This window comes from Podarcis melisellensis (assembly GCF_964234715.1).
Source record: "Podarcis melisellensis genome assembly, chromosome: 15".
Lineage (NCBI taxonomy): Eukaryota > Metazoa > Chordata > Lepidosauria > Squamata > Lacertidae > Podarcis > Podarcis melisellensis.
The window spans coordinates 17,623,276-17,648,591 of record NC_138532.1 but is presented as its reverse complement, the minus strand read 5'-3'; the positions used below and the strand labels follow the sequence as shown (position 1 = coordinate 17,648,591).

Below are 25,316 nucleotides of genomic sequence, written 5' to 3'. Positions count from 1 at the left end.
TTTCTTTCACTGGCAATTTCTAGATCAAAAGCAGCGTACAGCAAAATCCAGACAACACCACAGAATCATACCACAACTTTCATCCAAACAAATAAAAATCTAAAGACTAAAATCGCACGATAAATGGAGCAAACAAGCTACCAAGAGCAATTCACGAATGCCTGGGTGAACAAAAGTGTTTTTAATTGCCAGTGGAAATACATTGCTGTCTGATCGCCAAGAAAATTATTTAGCATTCTCTCTCTGGGGTTCCACTCCAAATATAGGAAGCTGTTTTATACAGAGTCAGACCATTGGTTCATCTTCCTTGGTACTGCCTGTTCTGACTGGCACTGGCTCTCCAGGGTTTCATGTAGGAGTTTTTCCCAGTCCTACTTGAAGATCCCAGTCACTGAACCTCAGACCCTCTGCATGCAAACCAGATACTCTACTGCTGAGCTATGGAAGTTTATCATCCTTAAAACCGCCTCCCTCAAACCTTGGAAGCAATGGGTAGGGGCTGAAGTATTACAATAGACTATACCAGTGGTTCCCAGTTAGCTAAACACCGTACCCCTTGTTTTCCAAAAGCCAAGATATGGACCTCTTACTTTTGAAATTGTTGATATCTCTGGGTTAGTTTTTGTTATGTGAATGGTGCCACAGACCCCCTAGGGTCTGCAAACCACCAATTGGAAACCACGTGACTATTTCATTGAACTGGTCATTACAGGGTTGGAGGGACCCTGGAAGGCTGTTTCTGTGCCTCTCCCCATTGTCAAATGAAGCTATTACTGCTGCAGCAGTAGGGTTAGCCAGAACATAAGCAACATTTTTAAATGTGGGTTGGAAAGGTAAGATGGAATAAAATCTGTTCTAGGGTATAATCAGATGCGGGTCAAAAGCAAGACAGGATATAACCCAACACACACACAGCCACAACAGTAAGGCTCAGGATAATGGCTCGCTGAGGAAAAGGGAGTAGTAGAATTTTGGGTCAAAAAGCGGGCTTGTCAGGCCACCCTGGGTAAAATAAGCTCTGCTCAGCAGGCTGCTAGCAACCTCTTCCTGTTGTCTTTTCCAGAAGTAGCTGGGAGGCTGGAATCAAGAAGGAAAGAGAGACCCAAAAAGCATCAGCTGTGCCTAAGTCAAGGTTGGCAGAGCAGAGGACCAATTCCTGAGAGCTAGGCAAGTCCATGGCCGGCTCCCCTCCTCTTTAGCCTGAAGAGCAAGAATTTTAAAAAATAAAATAAAAGGTGTTGAGAAGAGCAACGGTGCTGTGTTTTTAGTGTTCCAGAAGAAAGCATAAGCACAATATTTCTCCAAGGAAAACAGCCTCTTCTATTGAGCAAGGTTTCCCTTTCCTTGCTTTGCAGGATGGTGAACGATGGCACCAATTAGAGCCCACACACCACCTTAGGGCCATCCGCCAATGTACCGGGAGATGCCATCAGCCAACAACAATAGTGGAAAAACTAATAACTCCATCGCCTGCCCTTCAGGAAACAGATTTCCTTTATTTTCTTTCCAAATAAGGGAAGGAAACCACTGGGGCTTCAGGGGAAAGCCTCCCCTAACAGCTACATCAGAGGGCATTTCTGCACAAATAATTTCGCGGGAGAGGAAACTCTAAAAATACTACGAGGCCGAGCAAGAAAACACCATTCTGCCAGCCTAGAATACAGAGACATTTCCCTACCTGCCAGGGTGTGCTCAAGAATGTGACAGCCACCAGGCAGGTGGAGGGATAAATGCTTCCTTTCTGGCAAGAAGCTGCATAGTTAGCCCTTAAGCGATTGTTACAATTAGGAAAGGTGAAAAAGAAGGTAAGCAGTGCTTGGATTTTGGGGAGGCCAGAAATTAAAAACACAACCCACAGTCTCACTAAGAGACGGGCACAGACCAGGTATGTTTAATTTGTGAAAGGCCAGCTGCCTGTGGTGTTTGGGATGGGCTTGTGAACCCACACCAAGGTTAGCCAACCTGGGGCCCTGCAGCTGTTGGTAGACTACAACTCCCATCTTCCATTGGTTATGCTGGCTGTGGCTGATGGGAGTTGTAGTCTAAATTTGGAGGGTGCCACATTGCATCACACAGTAAGCAGCTTACGAATGGGAGCCATGGCAGACCTCAGAGAAGCACTTGCGACTGGCACAGATAGTTTAAGAAAAGCTGAGATGCCAAGTTGTGTGTTTTGGGATGGAGGACTGGTGAGCACACAAACATGGTGTCTGGTGGGGCTCCCAAAACAGGGCTGAGGACATGGCAGCCTGCCTCCTACTTAGGAGCATCCCTTGTAGATGCTGCCGCAAAAGAGTGCAGAACGAGACAGAAAAGTAGTTTTGTAACATTAATTTGTTTTTATTAAGAAGACAGATACTTTATAGTACTTCTTTTTCTTTGTAAAAATGGTATACATGAACCAATACAAAATGTGAATGGGAAGATATGAATATGCGTTTTCTTACACTGCAACATTGTCCATGGACACCTTAAAACAGAATCGGCCTAAGGGGGCAGAAGTAACGAAATGTCACTGGCGGTGAGTAAAGAACAAGCTTATTTGGCATCAGTTATGCATCCCATATTTTTCTTGGCAACATTCCTATTTTGCTGTTGCTGATGTTATAAAAAATAAACTCCCCAACCACAAAGCCCAAGAAAAATCTCCAAGCTGCAAACCCCTGGGAAACAAGTTTGTTCTTTCTCCACTCTTAACAAAATCCTTGTAATCTAACCCTGTACAAATCAATACTTAACAATACATTTCAAACAGTGCACTGTATACTTGCAGGGGGGCGGGGGGAAAGAAAAGTAAAAACCCTTTAAAACTTGATATACAACTAAAACCCATCAGTTCCTGTTGTGGTTGCTCGTTGTGTTCTCTTCCAACGTGTGGGGCCAAAAACTTTTCGCGATCTACCTGAGACGGAAAACACCAATCAAAACACATGAACCTGAGACATGTCAACATTATTAAGTCAAAGTTACATTGGGAACACTTGCACGACTGTACACTTTTCAAAACAAAGATGAGCTGCTCAGGGAACGGTATGCCAGTTCTGTGATCAATGGGTAGAAAAAAGCCCCCTCCCCAAAACCCACCCCCACAATTTTTCAATCACTGTCTTTGCCCTTCCATGGGGTTGACCTGTTGTCTCAAGCAGTACAGAAGGCAGAGAAACAAGAAGGGCACATTACAAAACTTTGCAAGAGGTCAATTGCGTTTTCATGGTTCTAAAGGGGGGGGGGCGGGGAAGGAAAATACTGTACGAAAAAGAAGTGGGGAAAGGGGTTTTATTTTGTGTTGAAAGGTAGCATCTGAATGGCTCTGCCAACAATTAAACAAACCTAAAACCCACAAATATAACTATTTTTTAAAGCCTTTTAAAATACATCTAGAGATGATATTCTCCCCTAATAAAACTTTGCATGTACGTAACATGACTGCCGCTAAAATTAATCCTTCAAATTCCTTAATTCTGTAATGAATTGAGGGGTTCCCTCATGAGCTAGCCTCTTCTTAATGCCAACCCTTTGTCTGGTGCCTCATTAAAAAAAATAAAAATCCTGATTCACATCATATGTCGCTTTCTCCTTTTGGTAAAAGGGTTTAGAAGCAGCATATTATCCCCAAGGGGGGTGGGGTACCATGTTTCCCCCTCCCCAGGAAAGGAAAGGAAGTGGCAGACACACAGACTTGGCTCTCTTCCTCCCGAGGCTTCAGATCTCCAACACTCACAAGGTAAACTTATTTTTAGTTATCTCTTCACCATGACTACCATCATGCAAGGATCAGTAATTTATTGGCAGATGGCTCTTAAGGCTGAGGAAGGAGGCCAGGGGCTGCGTTTGGAAGGTACAGAGTCAGGGAAAAGGAAATAAAGAATATATATATATATGTATTCTTGCTTTCCTCATACAAACTCAGCGTTTAAGAGTTTGGATTGAGTAACTGGAAGGGGGGAAAAAAACCTTCCGTGCTGATTTCTCCACCTCTGCTCTGACCTTTCTGGAACAGAGATGCAGGGCAGTCCAGCATGAAAACAAGGCGTCTTTTCTTCTCTCCCCTCCTGCCTTTTGTGAAGTCAAATCTGAAGGAATGAAAAGTTCCACACAGTCTGTGGACGGATACCTCAGCATGACCAATACCTGTAATGTACAGTACCTGCAGGCCGCAATCATAGCGCCTCACCCTCTGTGCCCTCTTTAGCAAGATACAAAAGAGAAGAAGAGAGGAAGAAGAAGGGGGCAAACCAAGACAGATAACATAATAATGAAGAAAAAGAAAAAGAAGTCGGCCGATTCGTATTCCTTTCACATCACAAAGTTTTTTCTTTTTCCTGTTTCCTGTAAATTACAGCGATGCGAGGCCAATTGGGAGCCAGCGTGGGGATCATTTGCAACAGAAAATAATTAGAGCAGAACTCCGCATTTCTTCCCTCCCCGTTTTCCCTTCTGCGACAACTCAAATTTGCCTACTTGCACGAAAGGAGCAGCCCTCATCTGTCACGGCTGTTTAGGGTGAGAACCGGGGGAATGCACTCAATACCCTGTTCCTGTACAGACAATACGGGCATGTCCAGCAAAGAGGAGTCAGTCTATAGACCTAGAATAAAGGACAGACTCCACGCTCTCCCAGGGTCCACTTTGCTTGCAGGTAACTCAGCATGGTTCTGGGTCTCAATGAAAAGCAGGGCATATTCCGGACGTTTCAGCCTATTTCGGCTAGTCTTTGCTGCGTTGGAAACCTGGGCAGCTGCAAACCATTCTCCTAAAAAGTGTGTTCTTCCAAGCTCTCATGACAAGGGAGTAGGGTGGATGATGAATACACTGAATTTCAAACGATGGAATCTAAGGTGTGCCGGTTCTCCTTTGATGACACAGTTTCAAACAACAACAACAACAACCAAAAACAACCCAGGAGTTTAAAAAAATGAAGGTAAAACACTTAAAAGAAAATAAAAGAAACCAAGTCTACTTTCAAGGGATCCCAGCAGGCAATTCCAAGAGAAGCTAGGAAGAAAAAAAGAATATGAAACCATCTGCTCTCCACCCCTCCCCTCCCAACGAAACAAGAAATAAAACAAGGCACAGAATTTTCTGCAAATGATGGAACTAAACTAAATCCAAGTTGGACTCGGCCCGAGAATTAAAAACCCAAAGGAACTGAGGTGCCAAACAGCAGAATGTACTTTACAAAGAACTCTATTACACAGGGAATCCTCGATGCTCCCCACACACTTTGCCAACCATTCAATAATAATAAAAAAGAAATAAAAATAAACAGCACTGGAAGGGAAAAGAAAGAAAAAGACAGAAAAGAGACAAAGTTAAAAAAAAAATCAAAACCATAAGCTGGTAGCAACTTCCAACATCACAGTCTGTATCTTCTACACAGGGCCAGTAACTGTCCGCAGTTGGACACCTCATGGAAATCAAGACGGATCTAGATGAAGTACTCTTTCTTCTCTTCAGAGTTGTTCTGTCCTCCCTCTGCATTGATTATAGCTGTGTCTGCGTCGGCCGCATCGTCAGCTCCTTTGGCTTCGTGAGTGAAGTATGTACCTGCAAAGAGAGGAGAAACCGCAGGGGCTGAGACAGGGGTTCCATGGTGGTGGCACCAACTATCTGCATTGCATATACTTGTAGGCAGCAGAGCACCAGGCAGAGGTCTCTTCCCCAAACTGCTGCCTGTTCCCTTTAAATGCTGAGCATTGAATCCTGAATCTCTTGCATGCAGAGCATGTGCCCTGCCACTGTTTTAAGAGCCCTCTGTATCCATGCACCCTGCCGCTGAAGGATGGCAAACTGGGATAACTGCAATAAGCATCAAAGCAAAACAGGTTATGGAATTGGATACTTGCAAATCCCATCAATTGCAAAGGGTCCTTTGTGCCTTTGAAAGGTGCATGGTTGCCATAGGCGGAGGGTTGTCTTCTCCTCTCCATATCCAATAGCCCTCCAAATGCTCTCAAATTTTCATTTTGCTAGAGAAGTAACACTTGGATGTCCAGTTTGGTAACTCTATGTATTTCTTGCATTTAAAAAAGAATGACATGGATCAGAATTGGAACCTGGGTCCCACTCCTGTTGCAGACAGACCCTGTCGAGCTAAAACAATGGTATATCTTGCAAAAAAAATTAGTCCACATGAAACGAACACCCATGAACATTCATAGGAACGCCTAAGGAACAAATGCACAACATGTTCAAATCAGAGTGAGGGCACTGCCTCCTTCTTCTGAACTTTGTGAAGTCATCTGCCTGGGCTTCCTGACAATCCCATACACAGAATGAGAGCACTGATTCCTGGTTCCTCACTCTGATTTGAACTTGTGCGATACCTGTATGGCTGGACTTTCTCAGAAAGAGCCACCTTTTAAAAAACGGCAGCCAAGTGACAGATTAGGGAAAGCAGGAGCTGAAAACAGGCACCAAGCAGCTCGTTCTCTCGCATGCAAAACTCTGAACAGGTGATGGCTGTGAGATGCATATAGACTCCTCCTCTCCATTTTTGTAGGGTGGGTGGGGGAGTTCAGTTAAGCCCTACCCTTGCCGATTTACCTTTGTGTCTTGCAAAGTATCGTCCCAGAATGATAAGGAGACAGAGCATCGCAAAGACCACCACGGCCACGACTCCACCGATCACAGCATGGTCCACAGCGGTGATGGCACTTTCCTCACCTGCTCGAGAATCTGCCACAATTAGAAAACAGTAAGTATTAATATCCGTAATAATGGCCACTTGCAAATCAGGGCAACCCTCCTCCACTTTATGTGAGTTTTTATGTGAGTGTGTGTGGCTTTTTGTTTTTTTGTTTTTTAACAAGGGGGAAAAATAGGAGTACCCAGGCAAGTCAGCTCAGGCAGAAGAACAAGCAACCCAGCCTAGTCGGCTCACCAAGAGCAGCAATAAGAGACATTTCCAAATGCAGTGGGCAAGTCAAGATGGGCAAAGCTGGAGCAAGGGGAGAGGAAGGAAGCACATGGAGCCCTGAATCGTTTTTGTTGTTGTTGCAAAAACTTCCACGTTGATGTCCCCAGCACTTAACCCAGATGATGTCATCTCAAATAACCATTTACACAGCCAAACTGTGCATGCAAAAAAAAAAAAAAAAAAAAAAGGGACAGAAAGAAAAAAAGAGACCCTGTTCTCAAATTGCTGGCTGATTCAAGGAGAAAACACTTTCGAAACCTAGCCTGATAATTTCAAATTCTGTGGATGTTGATCCCCGCCGCAAGATTTCTCTGAAATGAAGATAGCAAGCAATCATGACATGCTTCTTTATTTTATTTATTTAACAACTTGCCACACAATTAATTTGTTTTTATAAGCTGCTGCTCCCTCTCTCCACCTGGAGAGGAAGGACTTGCGCGGCTGGGGAGAAATCCCACAACGAACCCGGAATGAGCGATGGCTGTGTAAAATTAATGTATAGCAATGTAAACAATTTTAATTTAAGAATGCAGCTACAACAGCCCTGGCTGCAATTCCAATGGCAACCGAGATTTATAATGTAGTAAAAAACAATTATTCTCTCGTTGATTAATACATTAACATTTTGGAATGGAAGCTAAAACCATTGTCGCCGCCCCCCCTTTTTTATTGAGTTCAACTGTGACACCTCCATTAAAATGATTTACTGGCCATCCCTTACAATTTAAGCACAGCAGCAGCAACAGAAACGGTAAAATTCTTTTAACTTTACATGATTTGTGAAGTCATATGTGAAGGATTTACCATTTAAATCTTTCACTACAAGAAGCATACAGCCCATAAATCTGCCCCTCCACCCCCTGCAGCTGCCCAGGCACCTAAGAGAAATGCCTTTCACCAGGAAGAGCGAGTGTGCAAATTCCAGTCAATTTTTTAAGAAAGATTTATCTCAGCCTCTCTCCAAAGAACAGAGTCAATCTCTGAAGCCTCCACCTCTAATAATATTTGAAGTTTATCGATCAAGTGTACAGATCCGTGACAGCTAAAGGTAATGGTGCTCTTTGGAGGCGAGACCTGATACAATGCTTGCAGCAGGGGCTGGGAATTTATGCTTCCCATTGATATTTCCAATTCTGCTCCAAGATTAAGCACCAAAGGATGTAAGTAAATAACTCGTGACTGAGAGCGCTGTAAAACGCTTTAATTAAAAACAGTTTCAATTAGGAGAAGGGTCCTTCAGAGCGTTCCTCGCTGCTGCCGCCACCTTTCAAACCGCAAAGAGGAAAAACCGAGGTTCACGTCGGGGCATCGAGAAGTGGGCTAAGGTCAGCAGCAGTCCACCACACACGGTTACCGTGCAACTCAAGGGACCTGCGCACTGTCGACTGAGGATGAGCATCTGGCAAGCTTGCAAGTCCGCACGAAACAGGACCACAACCACAACCACTGCTCTGCTGGGAGCAAGGTAAAAGTGCTCTTTGGCAATGCACCCCATGAGTTCAGCTCTGCATTACGAGTTTCTCCCACAGCTAAGCGGACATGCTTTGGGGACAGCTCTTGCGTTACTTGCCTGCCAGACGTTTAACTAAGGTCCCAAGACTCCATTCCCCAGGGAAGCCCAAAAGGTGAATCATGGAGAGGATGCAAACTAGTTTGCATGACCATCTCCTGCAAATGGCAGATACGCTGTATAAGGCATCTCTTAATATACGGTAAGAAGAGGATGCTCCAGATTATCTCTCGTTTCCGGGGAGCAGTGTTTATGCAGGGTCGAAATGTGGCCCAGAGGCAGAGCGACAAAAATTTGCCTCAGTAAGACAGATCTTAAGAACAAGTTTCTCAAGGAGCAGAATGAACAAATCCCAAATGGCCAAATAGCTTCAGATCACAAGGGAAAATGCAGTTCTTCCATAATACCAGGATCCGGAGTAAGGAAACATTTATTTTAAAATTTTGCGCCTGAATATTTAAATGAGAAAGATATTTTAATGCTTCCCACAATTAACAGGCTTATTGTGTTGCTTGATCAACAATCACATTCCCAGTGTCTCTGTGATCACAGCTTGACTCACTTGGCAGCATCTTGTCATAACTGTTATATGCTACTGAGCTACCATGGGAAGGTCTAAGTCCGTCTAAGATGCTATCACATTCTGGTAAGATCTGGTTCCACCGGTCCTGTCCCCATGGATTTTCAGGTGGATTCACCAAAATTTCCTGGGAAATGATACAAGCAGGGCAGAGGGAGGAGCACACAGGCAAAAATTCAACCCCTGACCTGCCAGATGGGAAGTAGCAGGTCTCTCAATAGGTCTATGTCCCCAACCTTAAAGGGCTTTTATTTCTGTGGTTGCTCCCACCAATTCCAAAGCCCTCTACAGAATACATAGAAGCATTGTTTAGAGACCCTTCTGACATTAGGATGATCTTGAGTGATGTTAGGGGAAACAATGCAAGGCTCTTTGCACAGTGCCTGGAGAGAATACATCCTATTCTGCCAAGGTTGTCCACTGCAGATGGGACACACATGGGGGGGGGGGACAACAAAACTACGGGCACTGCAGCTGATATACACCCGGCGCAGCTGAAGTGACAGTTTCTGGCATTCGGTTGATTTACGCCAGTTGAGCATCTGTCCCGCAACAGACCAACTGAAATATTGTGTCAATGTCACTCACTTGCCAAGCTCTCGTGGCTGCTGTTCAATTTGCAATTAAGTCAACAGCAGTAGCTCCTCATCTAGCCTGTTCTTCCCCAAAGAAGCCTGTGTGCCGCTTACCACACGCTTTTGGCCAGCCGAGTTTATTAAATGTGATTCCTTCCGCTGGGATCTGCACTCACATTTTTCTTAATTATTTCTACGAAAACAGAAGCTTTGCAGAGTGCACGCTCCGAGTTTATTTTATTTTGTGCATGGCTAAGTATCCCGTCTTTGAGGGTACATGTTAATTAAAAATTAACTACAGTGAGTAGAGGATGCTCGGTGCTTGCAAGCCAATGAGCATTGCACCTGTGGAAGACAGTCAAGAGTGCCTTCCTCACCTTAAAGCATAACAAGCCCATTCCTCTATTAGATCATCAAACGAGGGGAGCCATTCCTTTTCAAGTCAGTTTGCAGGTGTTATTCTACGGAAAGCTTGCTAACATTGACCAATATTTCAGTTTCATTTCAGTCTGAATGCCTCCACTTCTGCACTGCATCCTAGGGAAGGATCCCTGGACATCGACCCCTTACTTGTGCCTTTACAACAGTCTCTGCCCCGAAAACAGAAGACTTCTTCACTCTTTGAAGGGCACAATGGTCTGATACCAATTCCAGCTCTGGTCTCATCCACAGGCCACTCTGTCATTTGCTTGCTTTTTTCAGACTGTTCAAAGGCACTCTTAGATCTCCTGTAATTAAAGGAGAGCAGGAAAACTCAATCTGCGTATATAGCAGAGGTGGTGGTCTATGGCTTGTTGACCTTAATGGTGGGAGATTCATACTGCAGAAAAACTTTGTGGCAAACAGAAGTTGTCCAGTTGTCTGATTCTTTAGTGGTGCTCCCACATTCTCTTCCGCAAACCACCTCTCTTGGGCCCTGGAAGCTGGAGAAGAGATGCCACATCTGCAGAAAAGCACCCACCTTGCATCTCTTCTTAGACTTCTACTTCCCTGCAGTCTCTAAGCGCATTTTGGTTGGTTATCCATTTTTAGAAGAAAAGCAAAAGCCTCAGGGACATTTTATGTTTGCGATTTAGATTTTTTTTAAAAAGAAAGAAGGAAAATGCAAAGATTAGATTTGACTTTGTATACCCGAGTGATTTCTGAAAAGTTAAAAAAAACAACCCACAAAAAAACACTGTGCTACCAGCTGGTGGTCTCTGCTGGCTGGGGTGCAATACTGGAATGAGCCTTGCTATTTTTAGATGCTTCTGGAAGCAAATCAATTTTTTTTTATTTCAAAGTGTCACAAGATATTAGATCAGGCGTTTTCACTTCTTTATGTAACACTTTTCCTTTGAAGTCTTCCAAGTGCAAAAAAAAAAAAAGTATCCCCAGCTGAAATAGAGATTTATCTGCTTATCAAGCTGGCAATTTAAAAAGTTACAATCTAAAAACCCAGACGTACAGCAGCCCTGCAGAAATGACACGTGTGAAGCAGGACATGAAATTAAGAGACACGCAAAGGACAGCATAGTGCAGAGTTCTCTGCTGGCTGAGATAATCTTTTTGCTTTGTAGAAATTCTGCATGCAAAGTTAACGGCTAATTGTAAAAACAAACTCACAGTGACCATTAGCTGTTAAAGCATGCACCAACTCAGCCCACCATGTGTTTGTGTGTGCGTATGCAATATATATGTGTGTGTGTGTGTGTGTGTGTGTGTGTGTGTGTGTGTGTGTCATTGACTATCGACCTGTGCCAGAACCAGTGGTGGGGGTGGGGTGTGTGACGGATTTGCTTTGCAAACAAATATTGACCTTAAAAGTATGTGTCAGCTGAAATGGTTGCCCCAGTTAACATTGTCTCTTTAGTTAAAGAGTGAAGCGGGGGGGGCGGGGGGGAGGGGAGTCACCGGTACAGTACTGAAGAGGGACAAGCTAGATGGCAGGCTCTGACAAAACGCCACATTATTTGCTAATCCTAATGTGTTATTCTTCCTTAAGATTTGCTTTTCTCAGCAGCAATTCAATTACAGATGCTACAAATCCTTCTGACATGTAATTCCCTCTTGTCAGAGAGAGCAGTAAACGTATATACATGTACAGCTTTTCCATTAAGATGTTAATATACATTGGGGCACGCTGGCCTTTCCTCCAAGGAACCTCCGGAAAGGTGGGCGAAGGAGAAATGGAACTGCGGAAGCAGGCTGGCTCCCAAATGCACAGGGTCAAGTAGTACAGGTGCTCAAATTACAGGGGGCAGAGCAGGCTCACTCGCCCCATAACTGTTCTGAAGATCCTGTAACTGCACTGTTTTGTTTTTTTTAAAAAGATCTACTAGGCTGGGAATGATTTGGCTAGAATGAATGGGCGTTGGGTGGGTGGGGGGGATGTAGATTTCACTGAGACCCCCTACCTTTGCTGCTGTACTCTGTACACTGGCCAGTACAGTGGTACCTTGGGTTAAGTACTTAATTCGTTCCGGAGGTCCGTACTTAACCTGAAACTGTTCTTAACCTGAAGCACCACTTTAGCTAATGGGGTCGCCTGCTGCTGCCGCACCGCCGGAGCACAATTTCTGTTCTCATCCTGAAGCAAAGTTCTTAACCTGAAGCAATATTTCTGGATTAACGGAGTCTGTAACCTGAAGCGTATGTAACCCGAGGTACCACTGTACTGCAAGTGGTCATGATACCAGCAGAAGTGCCTGTACAGTGTTGGCAACAAGACTCAAGAGCTGCTGCTCTTCAAAAGAGAATCCCCCCCCCCCATTGCAATAGCACAACTGCCGAAGTGCTACCTGCACTGTTGGAGCAATGCACCTCTGAAAACCACTTCCTGGAAATCATAAGTGGGGAGAGTGTTGCTGTGCTCATGTCCTGCTTGTGGGCCTGACTGGCTGCTATGAGGAGTGCTTTGAGTTTGACTAACTGCAACGAAGTTTGCAAATTCCTGCCTTAAACACTTGCACCCTATCTGCTGCTTTTATATTTGCTCTAGAAATGCTTCAAATAAGTGAATTCATCTCCTGCCAATGAGAGCCCAACACAAGCCTGGCATTCTCAAAAAATGTGGATTGACAGGATGTTAGGCTTTCAGAGAGAGAGGGGGGGGGACATTAAAACTAAATAGCACTTCAATTAAACAAGAAAATTCATACATCCACTTCACCAAATATCTACAGAAGGAAGCAACATTCACCATAAAGTCATAGCGTATTGATTTGACTTGGGACATTGACAGTTTATTCATGTGTGATGTGTAAAATCAGATCTCCAGGTCTGATGTAAGTGTTGATATTTGAAAAGCAGTTAAATGAAAATTAGCTGTTCCTAATCTTATTTAGCCATGCAATTTTACTTGGTTTCCCAATATTTTAGCAAATAGAATTCTGGCAATTACCCTGCGTAAAAGAGACACTTGATGCTTAGAACAAACTGTTTTGAAGTTACCTATGCACACTCCAAATGATGCAGACATCCTAACAGATTATATGTCAACTTTGTTAAGATACGCATCAAATCTGCCTGACTGGGACTTGACCTAAATAAAAATATTACATAACATACAAAAAAATAGAGAGCGAATGAAGCTTTGGGGCGGGCTTTAATGGCCTATTATGGAGAACAACCTCACACTTGCATCTTCCTTGGGAACAGGACTAGAGTAGCCATTACGCAAAGTGCTTCCCAAGGAAGCTTCAAGCTTGGCGGGGGTCATGCAACATGAAGTTTCAATGCTCTTGTTCCCTCTGGAGTCGAAGGCATGCAGATCGAACATGGGCCTCAGAGAGCCAGCGCTTTCTGAAATGGGTATTTATTGTGGTGGGACAAGCATACAAGAGCCCTGTTGGACCGCATCTATCTAGTGCAGCATCCTATTCTCACAACAGCCAACCACATGTTTGTGTGAAGCCCACAGAGCAGGACCTGAGCGCAGCATCACTCGTCTCATCTGTGATTCTCACCAAGTGGTATTCAGAAGCCCATTACAGCCAACACTGGACAGAGAACTTAGCCACTGTGGCTAATAGCCATTGATAGTTCTATCCTCAATGTCTTCTTTTAAAGCTGCCACTATATCTGGTTGAAGCTAATTCTACATTTTAACGATGTGCTGTCTAAATAAGTACTTTCTAATGTCTGTCCAGAATCTTCCACCATCCAGTTTCATTGGATAAAGTATCATGAAATCCAATTTTGCCATGCCCTGCACCATCATACACGCCTCTTGCTAGCCTTTTCTCTACACTAAAAAGCCCCAAATGTTGTAAGCTTTCCTCAAAAGGGGAGTTGCTTCATTCCAGTTATCATTTTTGCTGTCCTTTCCTGAGCCTCTTCTAGCTCTTCAATATCCTTTCTCAGGAGTGGCAACCAGAACTGTACATAGTATTCCAAGCATGGGTGCACCACAGATTTGTAGAATAGCATTATGATACCAGCAGTTTTATTTTCAATTCCTTTCCTAATGATCCCTAACATGGAAGTCACCCTTTTCACAGCAGCCAACAGCTATCAACTATGACCCCAATGTCTCATTCCTAGTCAGTCAGGGCCAATTCAGAGCCCGTGAGCATATGTGTGAAATTAGGGTATTTTTTTCCTCACTTTAGACTTACTTGAACTGAAGAGCAATTGCTATTTTACTGCCCATTGACCTGCTTTGGAGAGATCCTTTTGGATCTCCTCAAAATCCCTTTTTGTTTTTGCCCCCCTGAACAATCACCAGTAAAACTTGGCTACCTCCCTGCTCACCCCAAGTCTAGATCATTCATGCACAAGTTAGAAAACACAGGCTAGATGGGCAGGCAGCTGTTGAGCTCAGCAGCTGGGTCAAAGCCTTCCTCTGAACTCTTAACTTTTCAATCATTTTCAACTTCCTTCTTTGTGGGCTGCTATAGCTCTGGCAGCAGGGTACTCAGTACATTGAAGCTTCTGTTTTTTTAATACCTGGGGCACAATATAAGAAAAGTACTTAAGGAACTCCAGACACAGGATGCTTTATTGCTATGATTTAACACATTTGCTCCACGGGGTCTTGTTTTCTTGCTCCTTGTTTAACTTTTGTGTGTGTGTGACTAAGTTATGTAGACAAAGGTAATAAAACACTCTATTTGCAAAGGGGGGGGGAATGCTATACTAGGAAGCCTGAATTTTCTGCCGTGCACATTTTCGCTATAAAGCCAAAGGGCTGATAGATCTCTTCTGTGTGGGCTCAGCATGACTGTTAATTTCAGCACATTTCGATTTAAGGCTCCCTCCTACATAAGTTTTAACAGCTCCACCATTTCTAAAGGGGAATGAATTTTTAATACTATGATGATTCCACCACATACGTACACGTACCCGTGTGCATCTATAAATGCTTTGCTTAATGCTGCCAGGTGATTTATCTTTAGACATCACCGTGGAGAAGGTGTTTTATTTCAAAATTTGTAAGGGAAGCCATGGAAATCAAGCTTTGGTTGAAGGACCTTGGCATCAGCTTTGGCCTATATTGGAACTGAATTTACCTGTGAAACCACAGACCATAAGGGCTGATACGCTGGACCAGATGTCCTATGAGGACTTGTCTCCCCTGGGAACTCCTCTTGGAAATCCCACTTTGGACATCATAAATTAGTAACTCCAAGGTTGGAAGTTCGATCCCCATATGGGAATGCTGCATATTCTTGCATTGTAGGGAGTTGGACTAGATGATCCTTGGGGCTCCTTCCAACTCTGTAATTCTATGATAATCCTGAGCCCACCGTACCAAAATCCCTAGATAATTACTCCCCCCCACAATATCTAAAGGGCACAGCATTTAGCTATTCAACCTCATTATTCAGCGTAAATAGCCATACAGCAAAGCTATCTCTGGCTAATTTGCAAGCAGAGCAACACAACTTGTTTTTTGCAAGAACACAAATGGCCTTTGAAAGGAATGGGAGGTGCACAGCAAGGAGCTGGGTTTTGGGTTGAGATCAGCACAAGCCACAAAGAGAAAGGGCGTGTGGAGTAAGCTTTTGTTTCTCCAGCACTAACAGTTATGGAAACATGCACATTAAATCACAGCCCAATCCATTAAATTTGGAGAAGGCCTCCTGCAGTTCTCAACCTGTGGGTAGTTGTTGGACTACAACTCCAATCATCCCTGAGCTCTGGTCTTGCTAGCTAGGGGTGATGGGAGTTGTAGTTCAACAACATCTGGGGACACACAGAGAAAGGCTGCCTTACACTGGCATAGGAGGCTGTGATATTGAGCAGGCATGTGAGAGCTTCAAACGGCACCCAGGTCCGGTCAAGTGAATTGGATTCACTGTGTAAGGACATGCCACGCAAAGTGGCAGAAGGGCTGGTGTCTGTGTCTGCGAATTGCAGGCCATGTTTATGCCCATAATAACCCAGAAAGGTTAAAACCAAGGCCTGGAAGAGCCAGGGACAGACAATATTATTCATTGCCCTAATTTAGCGTTAAGTGTACTGCACCTATTCTAATTTATTGATGGGCTATTTAAAGCTGGTGTTAACCTGTTTGTCTTGCATTATAATTGAATTTGGTCTCTAATTTAAGTGAGCGAAATTCAAGAAGTTCATCCTTCCTCAATCAATATGTTCCCCTTCAGTGACCCATTTCAAGATAGCTTCATAAAAAATAATGTATTTTGTTTTAATAAATTTAATCGCTATGACAGGTGCTCAATTTTTATTGGCTGCTTCTCTAGGCATCCCTTTGCCAGAGAACAAAGCCATGCTTACAATCAATAGTAATTGATTAATCAGCATCCCCCATGAACAAAGGTGCTAATCAGTTTTTGATTAGTTAATCAAACTACATGGAAGGGCTACACAGGTCCTTTTTGATTGTGCCGTGTTCTACAACACATGTTAGCAAGAGCACAATCTTAAAAATGGGATGTGATTGGCTGGAACATAGTGAATAAATGCAAAGAGATTGCTTCACTTGTGCACAAATGTATGGGTTTGTCACATTACCAAATAAACGCAGGCAAGGAGCAAGAGATGGGATGTAGTTTTAATTCTCTTCCTCCTCATTCAACCTGATGCTATAAAGAGGAGTTCAAAACAGACTTAGCAGTAGAAATACTGGTCAGAATCCAAGAGGAACCTTGGAATGGGAATTATGCTAGAATGCCATCATGCTTTTACACAATCACAATCTGTTTCATGGACGCAGAATGAAGCCTTGGATTGCACCCCTCCCATCCCATTTGGTTAGAGCAGTTCAATGTTGTAGAAAGAGAGGTTAAAACAAGCGACAGGAGGCCTCAATTTGGAAGAACTCTGGGCCTCTGACTGCTTGGGGGAGAGGAGAAATCAGTTCATGAGTCTTATAAAGTGCTTTGATGGGCCATGAAAGAATTTCATGAGCAAACCATCAAGCCAAGCCAATCTGTATTTGTAGCCTGGTGTCAAACAATGAACAGGAAGGTCCTTCATGTTTGGCATTGTACGTGACCCAATCTGCAATTTTATGCAGCCAAAACAGACCCCACTCTCAACATATATTTCAACTAGGGTTGCCATATTTCAAAAAGCAAAATCCCGACTCCAAAATTAAGCTCTTTTTGGGGGGAACAAACCCAGATTGTTTCGTTTCTTGGGGAAACCTAACCCAAAAATACTGATTTTAAACTTTTTGAGCTGTTTCCATTGCTTTTCCTATCACATTGACATACAGCACAGCCAGTTCAGCAAAATTCCCCCGATGCCATTTTTACACTCAAAAACCAGGACATGTCAGTAATTTTCCGGACGTATGGCAAGCCTATTTCAGCTTTGAGTGAGTTTCATCCTATCTGATGTTATTGCTGTATTTGAGAGTTGTAATATGTGAACAGCTGTGGTATTCCCCCCCCCCACAAAGGTTGTATACAAAAGACAGCAACAATAAAAACAACAATAAATAATGGGGGAAAGATTGAACCTTTTGGGACAGTGTCATTATCAGATTGGTAAGAGGCAACATGAAAGAAAATTATTTCAAGATACCTTATCAGAGAAACCACAGAGGTTATTTAAAACCTGTCCAGTGTTAACAATTGTTGAGAGCTCTGTTAAGGCAGATTTTATGCATATGTTTTGTTTCTGCCTGTACCAACTAAAGTTTCAGAGCACAGTTCTAGACAGAATGAAATAAAATGCAGTTTATAGCACCTTGCTAAATCCAAAGATAATTCTTTAGGGATATTTAAGAGGATGGCTTGAAACTGCTGCTTTAGAACTGTTATTTAATTTATTTGCTGCTGCAAGATTTGATTAAAAAATGGTCTCTGTTGATATAATTTGAACAAAAAACGTCAAGGTAAAATACAGTTTTGTATTTTCGTTCGAATGCAATTATTGGTTCTGTTCTCATTTTATACAGCCAACTAGATGCTTCTTTCAATTACTATTACTACTACTACTACTATTGCTATTACATTTATATCCTGCTCATTCTCTCAAAGGAGACCAGGATAGAAAACACACATGTGATAAAACAATCAAAACATCTAATAATTGGTTCCTACACAAGTAAAATCTAACATTTCTTATATTATTCACCTTTATAATTTATGTTGTAACTGTTGATCTTTTCTATTTCTGCCACTTATGTGTTTTTATTAGAATATCTGTTCAGTCAATCCCTTCCCCCCTTTTGGTTCTATAGGTATTTTTAAAGATTATCTTAAAAAACAAAAAGGAGATCTGCCAACACAGGATTCATTTCATGCTGTGAGTATCAGTGGAATACACAGCTATGGATTTTTTTTAATAGCACAAACTCCTCTCCATGTCTCCAGTCAACAGTGTAATTTCCGTCTTAGTACAGTATACATCTCTTATGTCAAAATGGAAACACATTTTATCCATTATAAAATATAGGCCATATAAACACCAGCCCTGTATACTCCCTGTAGAAGATGGCATATCCAAACAAACACTACGGTTGCCTGAACGCTAACTCCTCAATTGGAAAAAAGGGCCGAGTCTTAACTTGGATTAGTTAAATCTCCATTAGATCTCCACTGTGGGAATGTGGAGAGCAAATCTCCACTCAGCTGTGGGCTCTTGGACAAAGCACCAGTCAAACTCAAAGGGCTGTTGAGAAGGTAAGAATAGGATAACCCCCATGTATACTGCCTTGAGTCTAATGGGGCGTGGGGAGGGACAGGATACAACATAGGATAGTAAAATAGGAAGGACTACAGCTTTTCCTGGCAAAGATATTCAATCTGCTGTGAAAAAAATAAGTAAGGTTGGCATATAATTCATTTAGAGTCTGGTATGCAATGAAATAATTTCCCTCTTCTCTCTGCACTTAAGAGAATCCTGCCACATCCATTTAACAGCGGCACATGACAGAACAGGCAACCCAGACTCCAAGCAAGGTTGTGTTGGAGACACACACCCCTCACCCCTTTCCCCACACAAACCTGGCATCCTTAAGTGTTTTACAAATGCAACAAAATTTCAACCGAACCGTTCTCTAATTAGGATTCAAAAAAATTATTTCCAGCAACTGAGCTCACAGCAGCTACTAGACAACCTGTAATATAACTCGCGGCGCTCTATGCTCCCATCACCTCCCCCCCTCTCGAGTGCTGCTATACACGTTGGTAAATTCTTGTCCTTATCAAGCGATTGGGAGGAGGAAAACCCCAACGGCAAGAGGGGAGAGGAGAGGAGCAGCCATTCTGAATAATGGCCCTCTATATCTGATTAGCTGCGATTCTGCCGCACAGCAATTGCACAATGGATTTTTGTTTCGTTTTGTTTTAAAGCAGCCAGGATGCAAACAAGGTGGAAAGCAAACAAACCCACAGACTGAACAACCACATTGGCTTAACCTAAGAACTAGCCCTTACCTGAGAGATCCCCATAGTCCAGCTCTTCGGCGGAATTTGGCAACTGAGTAAAGCCTTACAAGTAAAAACAAACTCATTTTTCTTTGTGTTCCTCAAGGGATGAGAAAACAAAACACTTAAGAACAGAGGATGAATTTCTCAGGGAAAAGAATAACGAAAGAAGTCAATCCCTCGGCATCTGACAAAAGCTTTTTGCTCAGATTAGCTTACAAACGAGGCTCTCCAATCAGTTAATATATTTTGGGGTGGTTGTTTTTTTTGTTTTTGCCTCTTTTAAACCAAACAACCAATAGACTGTCAAAAAGATGTCTAGGTCTGCACCATTGAAAACACATGAAACATGAACAAAACATTCAGAAACCACTCATTCATAACTGCATGCAAAAACAAGTCCCTCCCCCACCAAACATTAATTGTTAAATTTTCTGTATCACTTTCGTTTACAGTTCTTGCTTTGATTATACACACACTTAAAATGCAAACATTTTTCCAGCTTTCGGTGCACATTTTGGCAATGCTGGCTAAGACAGTCTATTGTCAATGTACAGCAGCCTGCCCCAGACTGGTGCCCTCCAAATATTTTAGATGACAGCTCTTATCAGGCTCAACCAGCATGGCTGTGCTCCCATCAATCCCATTATCACCTAAATGGTCATACTGGCTGGAACCATTGGGAGTTGCAGTCCAAAATTAAAATTCAAAATCTGAAGGGCACCAGGTTGGGGAGTGAGATTTAGGACTATCTTGAAGTGCTCTTTTCAAAACTACAGCAGCAGCACATGGAGATTCAGAGTTGTTGCATTTTTATTTTAAAATATTCTGGAGTGATCCGTTTTATGGAAAGCCATCTCAAAGTTGACAATGCAGTGAGGCAGAAACCCCTGCCTGGAACTTTCTTCTCGGCAAAATCTGTTGGCAAAACATGACGTTTGGTTTTTACAGCTGCCACTTTTCTATTTTTTCTATTTTTTTTTAAAAAAATGGTTCATTTGCGGGAAAGTTTGGTTGCTTCTCAGCCAAAGGCTGCATGGAGATGGCAGTTGGTGGAAGCCTGTTTAATTAAGAGAAAAACTGGGTGTCACATGAAGTCCCATTGCCTTTTGCTTCTGATGGTGTGTTTTTTATACCAAAAAACTGCAATGGAGAGAGAAGAGCAGCAGCAGCAACAACAACGTGGGAAGAGACTGCTTGACCCTATTCCTACTTGATGTCTCCTTCCAACGGCAGCCCCCCAATTTCTTTCCTACCATGAGGAAGGCGTGTATGAAACATAGATTTAGAGAGGCTGTTTTTGAACTGGGAAATGGCCAGAGGGTAGTAGATGCATGCTCCCCTTACACTGCTCAGGCTGACAGGCTGCAAAGGATAATTGTGTTTTTTTAAAAAAACGTGAAGGAAAACACTTTTTCCTCTGTGTAATGCCTAACTTGGCTCTAAAACAGCTTTTGCCAACCTAGTGCCCTCCAGGTGTTTCGGACTACAACTTCCATCAGCCCCAGTCAGTACGAGTGTCATAGTCCAAAACGATTGGAAGGCACCAGTTTGGCAAAGGCTGTTCTAAAGAATACTTGCTACCCAATGACTGATTGCCAATGTAAAACCGGCTTCCAAAACCACGTTATACAACACAGCACAGTCAAAAAATTAATTTTTAAGATGCAGAGTGCCAAGCTACTACTTGCCCAGATTTGAGCTGGTACCCCCCCCCCCCATATATATATATATATATATATATATATATATATATATATATGGGCTGCAGTTGCTGAATTGCCCTGCTAAGATTGAACAGGAGCTGGAGAAAACACACTGACATTTTACTGTGAAGGGGCCACTATCAATTGTGTCAGCTGCTTTAGCTTGTAAACAATAGCTTGCAGGTGCTTCTGTTAATAGCTAAACTGTGCGCACTCTCATAGCAAAGGAAGAGCTGCTGGCTTTGCAAACTTTGATGGAGAATGTCATTTGCAAGTAAAAGAAAGGCGTGTACTAAACTGCCTTCTCCGAGTAAGTTTTGTTTTGGTCCCGCCCCCTCCCCACCCAGGATGCAAAATTCCGGGAGGTATATTTATTGTAAATCACGGTAGGTTTTCCTTGTCTAGCTGTAAGGTGAAAAGTGTCCAGGCACACATTTACCTGTATGCCTGAGCTACGAGTGGCCCTGACTAAGCTATGCCTTCTGCCGGCCACATTAATGAAACTGTCACACACTGCAGCTCTGGGGCTTGTGGGGATACCTTTGCAACTTCATCTCTTTGCAGTTTTCAGGTGGGAATGAATAACTGCTATCTCTTAGGGAGACATCGCAGCTCGAGGCTGTGAACTTCCCTAAGGAGGCTTAGCTCACTGCACAAAGATAAAGGGGACCCAGAATTGGTATATTAGTGTATTTGGTTAGTATATTTGCATAAACGTTTGCTTTAGCTTGACTGGAATAGAATTACGTTGAGATGTATTCACGAAGGCAGCCATAACCCTGGAAAGTCCCACATTAGAGATGCATAGGGAGGCAATTATAAATATCCAAATATAAAGGTCAACGGACATGGTCTACTGGAAATGTCTCGGGTGCAAGCGCAGTGAAAGAAATGGGATTTTGCTAACAACACAAGTGTGCCATTGAATGCATGTTTGCAACACTTCTTTCCAATCAAGCCGACACAGTGAATTGCACCAATTGTGGAGTCGAGGTGTGTCAGTGTTCACAGGTTGCCACTGTTTTTGTCCAGGTTGGGGGGAGTTTGGCTCGAGAAAATATTTGCACTAATGCAGGGTGTCGGCAGCAATCTGATGTGAATGAGGTGCTTCTAACCTGCCCCGCACCCAATCAAATAATTGGGTCTGGATAGTAACTAGATTGTGCATTTGTGTGTAGAGACTGCAGCTGGCTGATAATCACCAAGTCAAGTGGACACTACTGATAAAATTATATGCTGAAGGAAGAAATATTACTGATTAGTGACAACAAACATGCCTTTGAAGCCACTACTGGAATTCAGAAGACTGCATCTCTGGGCCCTAAGGTCACACTTGTAGTACAAGAATGCAAGCTGACTCCTCAAAAGCATCATTTAGAAAGCTATTTTTATCTCCTCCAATCTGTTTCTTTTCAGAGGATTTTCTTCTCTTTCACTTAAAGAAAACCTTGTTTTCTGAAAAGTAAAAAGGGCAATGCTGAATTTTTTATGAAGCAAATGGTCTTTTATTTCCCCCGCCCCCTCCACAAAGGAAACTGATCAGTTCAACTAGTCCATTTATATCAGAATCCCGGTAGACTTAAAAATGTCACCGAATGGCATTCTTAGTAGTCAAGAAACATGAGAACAATTATGTCTTGGTTTCTTCTCATTATACTTCCCATTTGGCTTTTAAAATATTTTATTCTTCATTTTTTATTAGGAAGCATTCCCATTTTCCTGCAAATTCTCTCTCTCTCTCTCTGTGTGTGTGTGTGTGTGTGTGCGTGCGTGTGTGAAAAATGAGAGTTAACTTTCCGACTGCATGCAATTGTTCAGTCACTTGGAATTAAAGAAGCTGGAATCTGTTGCATAAGTACAGCAACTGTCTAAATACGTACTTGTGTCTAACTCTGCTTTCCTTTCCTAGACTTGTATTTGCACAACACAACTGCACACTGCTTCCTAAATTGATTTCCAGAGCAGCAAACACATTTTTAAAAATAAATAAATAAAATAAGCTTAGAAATACTACTCAAAAGGTCGTCTCATGGATAGGTCTGGAGAACAGTTATGCACTGCAAACTTAGTCCAGAGGGGAGTCTAAGGTGCTGAATCATGTCTGGATAACAGTGTCATTTGGAAGAATACTGTCAAAAGGCAGGATATAAATCTGAATAAAATGAAATTGACAGAGGGGCATTTTGGAAATCCTTGCTATTATCTAAGTGTTGACCAAATGGAATTGTAAACAATAATCAGACACTGATCCACAGTTGTTTATGTCCATTAAAATTTGCTATAAATGCTGTGAGTAGCAATACCCCTACTTTATTTACAATATGAATATTAAGGAGAGGAGGGCATTTACCTAAGACAAATTCTGTTCCCTTGTACAGAGAAGCCTTGATTAGTCAGGTCTTTCACAACACATTTCTTGCGTTACTCAAGAGGGTTCCAGAAGGATTACAGGGTAGAACAGTGGACACATTTTCTCTGAAGGCAGATGGATATTCTACTGCCACATTTTATAACCGAGGGGCTCAAATAAGATGCATGGTTATATAGTCTAAGCTCACAAGTAAAGCTGTTTTAATTTATATTCCAATATATGTATAATTACTGCTTGGGCACCTTAATCATAGCAAGTTTCACTCAGATATCCTCCACCCTGTCAGATGCTGGTTAGAGGAGTCCTGCACAATATTTCCCCTAATTATATAGCGAGTTCAATCTACATTATGGCTGATAAGATCCCCTAAAGGTAAAGGGACCCCTGACCATTAGGTCCAGTCATGACTAACTCTGGGGTTGCAGCGCTCATCTCGCTTTATTGGCCAAGGGAGCCGGCGTACAGCTTCCGAATCATGTGGCCAGCATGACTAAGCCTCTTCTGGCGAACCAGAGCAGTGCACGGAAACACCGTTTACCTTCCCGCCGGAGCGGTACTTATTTATCTACTTGCACTTTGATGTGCTTTCGAACTGCTAGGTTGGCAGGAGCAGGGACCGAGCAACAGGAGCTCACCCCGTCGTGGGGTTTCAAACTGCTGACCTTCTGATCGGCAAGTCCTACGCTCTGTGGTTTAATCCACAGCGCCACCCCTACTCAGTGCCTGACCCAAAAAAGGAGCAATGTAAGTAAGATGCAAATATAAAATCATTTTACAACGTTATTTTTTAAGAGCATTTGCCTTAAAACAATCCTATTCTCCAAGGAATTGGGAGTAAATTAGTAACCTCTCTTTGATTACATTGTCACCAGGCTGTTGCTCCCCTGCTTCTTTTTATTAATTGGGTTGTTTTTAACAACTGTTTTCTTTTATGTATTATATTTTGTGCATTGTTGGAAACTGCCTTGAGATCACATAGACATGATGAAGGGCTGTCTACAAACTGGAGAAATAACAATAAACAAATTCATTTCCCCTCTGTTTTGCAATGCATATTGAACCATACTATGTCATTTAGAAGCCGGTTTGTCTTGGTCTGTGGCAATGGAAGGTATTGCTTGGAGGCACTAGGTTGTTTAATTTCACACCCCTCTCTTTTATTATTGTGCTTGAAATATGGTTTTTTTACTGCTAATTTTTGTATGCAAGTGTATTTCTAGTAAAATTTGCAGGGGTTTTGTGTCTCTCAGAGGATGAGTGATTGCTCTCCCAGATGAATCTACACAATCTTTAAGACTTGCAAAATAAGACCCTGTGCTGTGTTCACACGTGCACTTTAGAAGCCAAGGCCAGTACTGTGAGTACAGTCAGAAAAAAAAAAAACACTGAGCGTACTCACGACAACTTGCCCTCCATCCCTGAACGTCTGCATCCAGTGTCTTCATACAGAAGTTAAATACAGCACTGAGGACAAAATTGTACCCAGCTGTACACCACAACACAAAGACCATGGGGCCAAAACAATCTCCCAGTCCTAATCTCTGCACATGACCCTGGAGGTAGGAACTGAACCACTATATAACAGTGCCTATAAGACCCATCCCACAGAGCCCGAGTCGGTTCCTGAGAATACCATTGTCAATGGTATCAAAATTTGCTGAGATCAAGAAGCAGAAGCAGTCGTACTCTGCCTGTCCCACTCTTGATATAGGTCATCCACCAGGGTGCCAAAAGCTGGTTCAGCCCCATAATTTGTTCACGTGATATTGCTGCTTAATGTTTTGCTGCTGCTGCTGCCTCTCTTTAATCTGATGACTCTTTCAGTAGTATT

At 42.7% G+C, this 25,316-nt stretch overlaps 1 protein-coding gene across 6 annotated transcripts in view; it reads right to left on the bottom strand.

Moving 5' to 3' along the window:
- Positions 1 to 2,316: 2,316 nt before the first annotated feature.
- Positions 2,317 to 25,316, bottom strand: part of CADM1 (cell adhesion molecule 1) — a 300,635-nt gene continuing 277,635 nt past the window's right edge. For 4 of the 6 annotated variants that reach the window (XM_081889907.1, XM_081889910.1, XM_081889911.1 and 1 more), the window contains 2 exons: positions 6,547 to 6,678; positions 2,317 to 5,547 (listed from right to left, as the gene is read on the bottom strand). In XM_081889907.1, coding sequence (XP_081746033.1) covers positions 5,429 to 5,547; positions 6,547 to 6,678 — 251 coding nt within the window. In that variant the 3' untranslated portion in view covers positions 2,317 to 5,428. Of the gene's footprint in view, positions 5,548 to 6,546; positions 6,679 to 19,417; positions 19,472 to 25,316 lie in introns of all 6 variants that reach the window. The other 2 variants (XM_081889906.1, XM_081889908.1) reach the window with 1 other exon arrangement.